The following is an 11,385-nucleotide window of genomic DNA, read 5'->3' as shown; positions in this document are numbered from 1 at the left end:
TTTTTGGTATGCATCACAATTTCTTTGTGTTCCTTTTCTTTATCTTACAATTTCTTCAGGTGCATGTCCTTTCCTCTCTTATAGCATAGTGTCCAGTCCATCTTGCCATGTCTTGTAAATAAAATGATTGCCTCTTAACACTGTTAAAGCTTTCTATTCATGGTTATTAGCAACTCGCATATTTTGTCATATGATAAAGTATTCTTTCTCTTACAGCGCATCCAAAGTACATGGCTTACTTACACACTGACTGAAGTGTGCATCTCTGCTTGAACAAATCACTGCATTGGTCCCATAAATAAACTTCTCTTTCATCATCTTGTGTTTCAAAGCCAACTCTAGGGAATGACATCCGGTCCAGACCTCCATAGAAGCATCCAATTGCACTAAGTCTGGCTCTGACAGACAGTAGTGCGTCCAATGCGAAAGGAGGCTACTGCCCTCCTGGAAGAGCACATAGAACACTGCAGCGCTACTATAGCCAAAAGCTACAGACAATAGCCAAGGGTTACAGACTCCAGTTCAGAGTGAACCCCCCATTTCAACAGAGTCATTTACTCTCAAACACAAGAGAGCACTCCCATGTTTAAGAGGAATAAATTCCTTCCCTCTTACAAAAAGGGGGAAATACGTGTGGTTCCCAGAGATCGAACCCAACATAGTTTTTATTTTCCTTATTTCCAGCTCTCAAAGAAGGATGGTTCTCAACTTCCTATCTTGGATCTCAGTATTAAACAAACATTTGAGGCAGTATATAATTTCAAAATGTTAACATACAGAACTCTTTCATGTTCAATATATCAGAACGATTGGAAAATTTTGTGCAATTCTTTTAATCAATCGTCAGCACCCAATAATTGATTAATAATGATTAACTGATTAGATTAAAATCTACTCCAAGACCTATAAAAAGAATGACTTAAAATATGCTAAACTTAATACCTAAGCATTTTTTTAAGGAGTATGAGCATGTCTATGTGCTTTGGGGTCAGTCTGGTGTGCAGTCTGCTGAAGGTGAGACCAGCAGCTCAGAAGACGCGCTCAGATTGGCACTGATGTTCCAGGAATGGACCAATAACGTTTCACTAATGCTGCCAGTCAAGGGAACCATGACTCTCTAATTTAACATTTTAGAAACGTCTCTTTAATTTGAAATCTAATCACCAACATTAGGTCATTCATTGAAATGGTTTATTGAAATTTAACTGTTTAATCTATAGAAATTCATCAATCAACATTCCTATTAATAATTAACAGTTAATTAACTTTACATCACTATTTCACATCAGTAAATCTGAAAGATGCCTTCTTCCACATAAGCATTTATCCCCCTCATACAAAATTCCTCCGCTTTGCACATCGCGGTGTTTGCTACAAATACACAGTTCCACCCTTTGGCCTTTCCCTGAGTCCACGGGTGTTCTGTATTTGTGTAGAGGCGGGTCTGGCTCCATTAAGACTAATGAGGCTCAGAATACTGACTTACACAGACGATTAGCTGATTATTGCCAATTCAAAACCCAGAGTTGTGCAGGACACTCAGTGAGTTCAGACGCATCTGATGTCTCTTGGTTTCACAGCAATCTCTCCCCATCTTGGAGTGTAACGTTCTTGGGAGTGGATTTATCTGCTGTATCCATGTGAACTTGCCTATCAGTGGACTGCATTTAATCTCCCAGAGTATGTCTCTCTCAGTTCAAGCCCGACTCGAGAGGACAGTATCACACATGCCTCAGACTACAGGGGCTGATGGTGCCAGCCTCTCAGGTTTTGCCACTGGGGCTGTTAAGAATGAGGGGCTTTATGAGGTGGATTTCATCCCTCCACCTCAGCCCCGTGTGCGATCTCCATCGCTGTCTCACAGTAACACACAACCGCTCTGCAACTCTGCGTCACTGGGAAAACACAGACTTTTACACTTAGGGAACCCCTCTCAGGATCGTTTTCATACGGAAAAAAAGGACAGACACATCCCTCTCTGGGGTGGGGGGTCTCAGGAGGGTTACATGGTGAATCAGTTTTCTTTTAGCCATTAACTATATGGACAGCGCTCAGATATTTTGTTCCCTGTCTAAGGGGACATCATGTGCTCGTACGCTGCGATAATGACTGTGGTAGCATATGTCAATCACCAAGGTGGTATGCGCTCCCTCCAGCTCCATGGTCTAGCCCACAGTCTGTTGGTCTGGAGCAGCCGTCACTTTCTGTGGTTACGCATGACCCATGTTACTTTAGGCTTGCTCCTGTGGGGGTCTAGGCCAGGGTTGTCTGTGAAGCGTATTGTGACAATTGCTGTGAAATACGCTATATAAATAAAATTTGATTGATTGATTGATGTTCCAGGAATTCTGAACACGAGCGCTGATCTGCTGTCAAGGGGAAACCCACTGTACGGGGAATGGTGTCTCCATCCCCAGATTTTGGAAATGTTACTGCAGTGATTATCCCTCTCCTTTATGTACAGCCATGCGCGCTCCCGCTACGCACAGACCTCCTGTCTCAGGTGAACGGGGAAATACACCACCCCTGCCCCGAGCGAGTAGCTCTATGGGCTTGGCCCGTGAGAGGCATAACCTCAACGCATTAGGGCTTCCCCCTCGCGTGCCTGCAACCATCCAGAGCACGAGAGCGCCCTCTACCAGGTCACTTCATGACTATAAGTGTCAGGTGTTTGAAAGATGGTGTGCCTCTCATCAGTCAGTGCCTTACCAGTGCTCTGTTTCTGACGTGCTGTGCTTTTCACAGAATCTTATGGATAAAGAGAAATCCTTTTCTACAAATAAGATCTACCTGGCAGCTATCACTGCTTGTCATGTTGGGGTTGAAAGACCATGCAGTGGGACAGCACCCCCTCATTCACAGGTTCATGAACGGGGCTCACTGTTCTCTGCCTGTTGCTAAAAAGCTCATTTCCCCTTGGGATTTATCACTGGAGCTGGAGGCTCTGTCTCTAAGGCCATTAGAGCCTATACATGAGATAGATTTAACATTGTTGTCTCTCCAGACAGCGCTGCTGCTTGCACTAGCCTCAGCTAAGTGAGTCAGTGACCTCCATGTGCTCTCAGTGCATCTCTCGTGCACAATATTCTCCCCTAAGATGCACAGGCTTTTTCTTAAGCTCAATCCAGCCTTTATGCCTAAAAGCTTCCCTCCTTTCACATGTGAGATGTTGGAGCTTGCCGCTTTTCACCCACCACCTTTCTCCTCTGACGAGGAGCATAGGCTGCATATGCTGTGTTGTTTTAGAAAGAGCGACCAGGGCCTGGGCCCCTGCCTGTAAAGGAAAAGTATCTCTAAGCAGCGGCTGTCCCGTTGGCTTGTGGAAGCTATTGTTATGGCATATGATTCAAAGAGGATAACACCCCCTTTGGGCCTGAGGGCTCATGCTACGAGGGGTATGGCTGCATTGTGGGCCCTATTCCATGGGCCCTCCTTACAGGAAATGTATTCAGCCGCAGCCTGGGTTTCTCCAGATACTTTTGCAAGGTTCTACTGCCTGAACGTCACCAGGAGGCCAGTAGCCCACTCAGTTCCGGGGGTGAGCTCTGTGTGAGGCGCACACACCTCCCCTCATCTGCTATGGGTTTTAGTACTTCATATTGTTCCCAGGACCTGGCTATAGCTTTGGGCAGTGGAATGTGTTTAGTACTTCCCTGCACAAGATGTGCCCGACACCACCCTCCCCTCAGGGGAGGAGGCATCATTTGCTGGCCTGACAGTATCTCAGCTGTGAGCATAAGGCAATCTGGGAGTTGTCCATATCTCCCCATAGGTGGATCTCAAACACGAGATGATGAAAGAGAACTTTAGGTTACTGTTGTAACCCCGGTGGAGAGATCCACCAAGACTGCCTTGCTTGCCGCGCACGAGAAGTGAATATGTTCACTGAGGAGTAGTAGCGCTGCAGTGTCCTATATGTTCTTCCCGGAGGGCAGTAGTCTCCTGTAGCATTGAATGTGCTACTGGCTGTCAAAGACACACTTGCTGCAATTGGATGACCGGATGTCATTCCCCATACGTGGATCTCTCTACTCTGTGTTTCGGAGAACCGGGGTAGCGACAGTAACCTAAAGTTTTGGGGTAACACCCTTACTGAGGTACTCACTGGGCATACTGTTAGATTCACTAGCAGGATATGTAGCATTTCTTGGATAGCTGCTAGGGTCAGTCAAATCTTATTTAATAGAATAATACAGAAGTCATGCCCAAATGGGGTAAATCTTAATTAGGTTAATTCCAGGGATAGTTGTTGGTTTTAGATTCCTGGATGAGCAGGACATTTACCTCCCAGGATTGAAGGTCATAATGTCGCACTTTGATGAATGCCTGGCAGCAGTAGCTAGTCTCTCTCTCCAGGATACAGGGTCAAGCTGCCCATCATTTCATATGAGCACACCCCAGTCAATAATCTTATGAACAAAATTGCATTCACACAAACATTAAGGTTAGAGGTTTTGAAAATGAATGGAGTCAGGAAATTAGTCTTCCCTGTGACAAAATTCAAACCCTTAAATTTCCATAATCAGTAATTCTATTTAGTTAATGTCACACAGTACACAGCACTACTCACCCCAGTCTCTGCAGTTTACAGTTTGGACTCCTCAATCCAGCACAGAGCAGCTCCACTCCTGAATCTCGCAGGTTATTGTAGCTGAGATCCAGTCTCTGTAGTTTACAGTTTGGACTCCTCAATCCAGCACAGAGCAGCTTCACTCCTGAATCTCCCAGGTCATTGTAGCTGAGGTCCAGATCTCTCAGGGGTGAGTTTGATGACTGGAGAGCTGAGGCCACAATATCACAGGCCTTCTCTGTGAGGTCACAGCTGTTCAATCTGCAAAGAAGAGTTCATACATTCAAGTAAAGAAGAATTATTGGCACTCTTCCTTAAAATTAGCATAAATGATTATATAAAAGAAACAATAAACCTAATGATTTTAATTATATGCTCAAACATCTGTAGAAACTGCTTACTTTCACTTTAATAAAACAATTCTTATAAAAAACTGACAAAAAATAGGATTTTTCTCAAAAACATAGGGGTCAAAATTATTGGCACCCCTAAACAATATTTAAAATAAAACCAAACAAAGTGGCATCGAAAGAAATTTTACTAAAAAAAATTGATCTCAGTCCCCCCGGAACTGTACTGCTGCCTTTCACCATTTCCTGTTTCACTGAGGTACAACTATGGGGTTGCACAAATGTAAAATCTCTTTGTCATCCATCACTATGGGCTAAGGGATCAGCTGAGCCCCTGTGCTGACTCTGTCTCAGGACCCCCTGGTGCTGCACACTGCTTAGGGATCAGCCGAGCCCCTGTACTGAGTCTGTCTCAGGACCCCCTGGTGCTGCATACTGCTCACTTAACCTACATATAAAATATATTTTACGATTTAATTTAACAGGTAATATTAAAAATGACAATTATGAATTTAATCATTGATAGGTCAGTTGACAGTAACCTGGTGGAATCAACCGACAAACCAAAACAAACTCTGTATCAGGTCTACTTCTAAGTTACAAAACAAAACAGAAGACATCAAACAAGATGTTAAATTTAGATTACCAGAAAAGAAAGACTGAAGAGCCAGACCTTATCAAAGTATTACCCTCTTCTAATGCCACAGAAACAAAGGAAATGAGCTAAAACGCACAACAAAGAAACCAACACCAAAATAAAGACCAACTGCAACACAACACAACTTTTTCCTGAGGCCATCATAAACACTTAACGCAGCATGGCTTGAGAACGTTTGCCCTGATTGGGCAATTCCACGGTCAGATGTATTCATGTAATAACTGCCGGTTAAGCTGCTTGGTCCACACCAGTCTGGATTTCGATCGGGGCACTCAACAGGGACTGCCCTCCTCACGCCTCTCCTCTGTCCTGATCCTCCTAGAACTGTCTGCAGCAATCGACATGGTCAACCAAAACTACTCCTCTCCACCTTGGCTGAGATGGGCATTTCTGGGAGTGCCCCAGGTCATACCAGGTCACCTGGATGAGGTCCGCCTCTGCTCCTCATCCCCGTGCTACAGGAGTCCCACAGGGATCTGTACAGGAGCCTGTGTTGTTTTTGCACTGTTTTGTAGTTTTGTAAACTAACTGAAGACATGTTTGGGATGGTTACTTTTTGATTTGCTGTTTGCACTATTTTTACAACTATTTGTGCCATGACAGTACAACAGAGGTTAAGTGTTTGCGTTTTCATTTGTTGTATGTAGTTTATGATTAAAGTCAGAATCGGTGTTTACATTTCAAACTTGAACTTGATTTGAATCATTATTGTGTTTATATACTGTTTTGATGTTTTGCAGCATAGTTTAAGACCAGTTAAGTTTGGACTATTTAAACATTATTTGCATTTTCACTGGAATTTTAATTTGGAAATAAAATTCATGTTCTATTTTTTAGCCTACTTAATTGGTACAGTTTAGTATTTGATGATGGTCAGGATTAAGTTTTACTTTTTTGGATCAATGTTTGTTTGCACAGCTCTCAAGACTGTACGCTGATGTCACTTGTGGCCAAAAAGATAGTGTTGAATGGTACTATTTTCATATCGTCATTTATATCGTTACCGTAAAAAATACCATGAAATATCGTGATATAGTTTTAAGTCTATATCGCCCACCCCTACTCACTACCCAGATAAGCCTTAATTTGGTTGATCCCTGGGATAGTGAGTTTTGGCACTTACATCTGCAGAATTTACAGGTTAAGTTGCTCCTTCAGGGCAGAAGTCTATGAATCACAAGATTCCTGGATGAGCGGTACATTTACCTCCTATGACTGATGGTCTTAATGTCAGAGAACACTTAGATCAGTGTTACTCATTACGCGGCTCGTGAGACTTTGTTTTGCGGCTCAGACCCACTGATAACAATAAGAATATAGCTATAACTTACTTCTATAGGTTCCGTTTAGGTTCTACAGATGTCCTGTTTTAGCACATTGAAATGAATTATCCAGCAGATGGCAGCATACTGAAGATACGTCAAAGAACGTAGGCTACGTAACAGCGAGGGATCATGGGTAGACGTATAGCCTATGTGCGTAGCTTTGCATTTGCGAATGGTTTTGCAAGTTTAGCACGTAAACCTAAATTAGATATTCCATAATGCCGTACGTCGTAATGTTATATCAAATATTGTCTCAGCCTCCGCCCCACTCAAAATGGACAGATTTATTATTAGAAAAAAGCAGAACGAGAAAAGTGATTCTTCATTAGCTGACAGCGACGGAGTTAGAAACAGGCCCGAGGAGAAAGAGCAACGTGAGAAAAGAGGGGGAAAATGCAGATCAGTTTGGCCGAGAAGCCCAAGACACCGATGCTGCACCAGCAAAGAAAAAGGTGCGGTCAATTCAGGACGAACACCGAAAATTTCAGGATACATGGACTGATGAGTTCTTCTTTGTGCAATACGAATCCACTCCATTCTGCCTAATTTGCCAGAAGACTAGTGCCAATTGTAAACGGTCTAACCTTGAACGCCACTTTAGTGCTTTTCACGCCAAGTACAACATGTTGTACCCGCCAGGTAGCAACCTGAGGACTAATAAAATTAAACAGTTGACACAGACTCTGACTGAGCAGCAAAAAATGATGGCGAGATCAGTCTCTGTTGCCGAGAAATCGACCGAGGCCACTTATGAGATGGCATGGATTTTAGCTAGGCATAAAAAGGCTTTCACGGACGCTGAAATTGTTAAACAATGCTTTTTGACCTCAGCTGAGATAATGTACCGTGACTTCATCAATAAGGACGCAATAATAAAGCAAATACATGCACTGCAGCTTTCAGATTCGACATTAATGAGGAGGATCGAGTTTATTAGGAAAGATATCCAGGAACAGCTAATTGCAGATCTTGCAGCAGCACCATGTTACAGCACTGCACTCGATGAGAGCACGGACATATGCGACATCATGGGCGTAAATTACAGGGGGATGGGGGGGTTGTAACCCCCTCAATAATCAAAACCGGCTAATACAACACCCCCCCCCCCCCCCCAAAAAAAAAAAAATCATATCATCATGATGAATGAAAAATATTAACGGTTATAAAACATGATGAAGTGGTTGGTTTTCTCGATTCAATGTAATTAGCACTTTGGCGTAAGAAACGGGTGGGACACGTCCCCCGCAATATTGGAAACAGTTGCATTTGTCCCACCCAATATCGGAAGAGCTATTACCGTGAAGAGTTTTCACGGTCGGGAAATTTTTTTTAGCTAAAGTCAGTGACTCACAGCGGTTGGAAAAAAAACGGTAAGGGTAACCCTATCAATATGCCAGCTAACATCAATGTTAGCTAGCTAGTTGTCAGCGAATGAATTATGATATCAGATAGTGTACCGCTGCTGGCTACTTATCACACTGTCTGAATGTGATGTTCACTTTACTTAGAAAACTACCTGGCGATAGCTGCACTCGGTTGCTAAGCAGAGAATTAACGTGACTCCCCATGTTGCAGTGTTAGTGTTTTAGCCTTAGTCAATGTTTTGTGTAACGTTATGGGCACGTCTTGTAAAATTACAAGTTTGTTTTAGCTATCAATATCTCTTTAACGTTAGCTCCCCCCTCAATATTTAGAACACGTGCATTTGTCCCTGTGAATCTTGTGTTTTCCTTTACATAAAGACATTTCCAGCATAAATTGATGCAGAAAAGGCACACATTGGTGCATAAAAATGAAGTGTTTGACGCTCAAGACCCCCGCTTAATGTGTCCCCCCCCTCCCCCAACGTTCAAACGAAACCTACGCCACTGAGCGATATGGCGCAATCGTGTCTGGGTTTGCTTTATTCAAAAGGACGAATTTCGGGAGGAGCTGTCCTGTCTGTTACCACTTCATGGACAGACCAGAGGGGAAGACGTTTTTCAAGCACTGATGAACTTTTTTGCAGGGAAACAAATCGACTGGTCGAAACTTGTGTCGGTGTGCACAGACGGAGCTCCAAGCATGAGAGGGAAGGAGAAGGGACTTATCGGACTGATGGAAAAGGAAGACAGCATTCCCAAGCTAGTCTCCTTTCACTGTATAATTCATCAGGAGGCACTGGTGTCAAAACTTAAAAACCAAGAGCTAAAGAATGTGATGCAGCTCGTTGTGCGAGTCGTCAACTTTATCGAGGCCAGGGCACTTAATCACCGGGAATTCCGTGCACTTCTGGAGGAAGACGAGGCAGAGTACGGGGATCTGGTGATGCACAACGAAGTGAGATGGCTATCGCGTGGCCGGGTGCTTGAACGATTCTGTACTCAACTTCCTCACATCCGTGATTTTCTTGCAAGCAAGGGGAGGGCTGAGCCAAAGCTTGAGGACCCACACTGGATATTACAGCTGACACTCCTCACTGACATCACATCCCAGCTGAATTCCCTTAACCTCCAACTCCAAGGAAAAGGGAAGCACCCAGGTAACATGCTAAGAGCAGTCACTGCTTTCCAGCACAAGATCACCACTCTCTTCATACCCGACAGAGAATTTCTTCACTTTCCCAATCTAAGAGCCTGCACAACTGCTAACCCTGATCTACTGCAACATTTTGACTATGATGAATTTGTAGGCATATGGGAGGAAATAAAAAAAACCTTGCTGTAATACAGAGTGAGATTCAGGTCAACGGTGTACTGAAAACTGAGCTCAGATCAGGTGTTGCTCATTTCTGGAGCATGGTCCCAGCCTCAGATTATCCATATTTAAAGCTTTGTGTGCAGAAGGTAATGAGCTTTTTTGTGAGGACTTACTCATGTGAGGCAACATTTTCTATAATGAACATTGTCAAAAGAAAACAGAAGTAGGCTTACAGATGTGCATCTTGATTGTTTGACGAGGATTGCAACCACTAACTACAAGTTTTGCATGGAGAAAGTCAAGGGACAGCTAAAACACATGAGAGCCTCAACATACTGATACAAATATAACAATGAAAAATAAGTTTTTCATCTCTATTAGTAGACCAATATATACATTTGTGAACTTTTTTTTATTTCATGTTGATAATGCTTATGTATAATTGCATATGTACATACATACATAAGATGAGTTCCACTCCCAGCCTTACACATTCACACACAAGTATTATATCTTTTAATAATGCAATGTAATTATGAATTGAGAATAAAAAGAGATGTAAGGATGGAAAGCATGGTACTGTATTTTTTTAAACATACACAAAGATGGTAAATATCTTGAGTGATGATAAAAAAAACATCTGAGTTATATCTGCAATCTCTCTTGCTCTTTGAGTAATGGTCTTACTCATAAGTGGCTCTCCTAAGAAAATTAGTGAGTACCACTGAACTACGGCATCAACTGGAATTACACTGCATCGCCATCTAGTGGCTGTATGAGAACACCACAACTGATTATTGCCACTAACTTTTACTGCTGGTAGACACTAGATTTTTTAAAACGTGGTGTCTTTTGAAAATTCCACACCTATTTTCCGCGTGTCCTTGCCCTCAAATCCATCCATTCATTTTATTTTCGCACGCTATTGCGAATATAATTCACTAATTATTGCGTTGCATTTAATTATTATTGTAACAATGATAATAATAATGATAATAAAAGCCTGATGTATTAAGTCATTTTTTTCTTTTAAAACCCCTTATCAACATGTTTGGTAGACCTTGTGGAGTAATATAAACTGCACATAAAATTTAACTGTGGGTATTTGAGAGTTATTAGAATACTTATCTAGGAAATACTCCTGTAAATGATGTTATCCTTTAGATCAGGGGTGTCAAACTCAGTTTGGCTCTGGGGCCGGATCCAGACTTTCTGTTCTCGGGTGGGCCGGATCAGTAAAAGAATGTCAACTCCAAATATTTAGCTTTGTTTTTCAGTACTATGCTTTATCATTCAGCCTACATTTGTAGCCTACCCTACATATTATAATCACGGATGACAAGGGATCTTTTCTAAGCACAACACATTTATTCACAAACAATGGAAAAAAAAAAATGATTTCATGTTAGGCGGTGAATGTGTTAACAACTGGTTTATTTTAACAGTTAAGTGAATGCAGTTTTACACCTGAACCAACTCACCACACTAAACAAACTCAAGTGGGAGCTATGAAAAAAATATTTTCGCCTTAATTGTCATACTGCTTTGAAATAAATAAAAAAAGAAATACAAAATAAAAGTTATAGCAGTGCATGGGCAATAAGATTAGACTACATCAGATCAAACTACTAGGCTGGGCCTACTGAAGCTGAGAATATACTGCACAATATTAATTGTCTTTAATATGAAACCAGATTAATCTTATTTTTAATGATCTGTATTCATGAGTGCAAACAAATTTCGTGTCATCACACTTTTTTTCTCTCTCACTGCACTCCTGCAGTCTACTTGCTGCTGCTGGCT

At 42.2% G+C, this 11,385-nt stretch overlaps 1 protein-coding gene across 1 annotated transcript in view; it reads right to left on the bottom strand.

The window, feature by feature from the left end:
- The window catches only part of LOC135238057 (uncharacterized), a 228,466-nt gene that overhangs the window by 134,292 nt on the left and 82,789 nt on the right, over positions 1 to 11,385 (bottom strand). Inside the window, 1 exon segment of the mRNA XM_064305705.1 lies at positions 4,571 to 4,831. Coding sequence (XP_064161775.1) covers positions 4,571 to 4,831 — 261 coding nt within the window.

This window comes from Anguilla rostrata, chromosome 13, assembly GCF_018555375.3.
Source record: "Anguilla rostrata isolate EN2019 chromosome 13, ASM1855537v3, whole genome shotgun sequence".
NCBI classification, from domain to species: Eukaryota; Metazoa; Chordata; class Actinopteri; order Anguilliformes; family Anguillidae; genus Anguilla; species Anguilla rostrata.
This window is presented reverse-complemented; position numbering and strand designations above follow the sequence as displayed.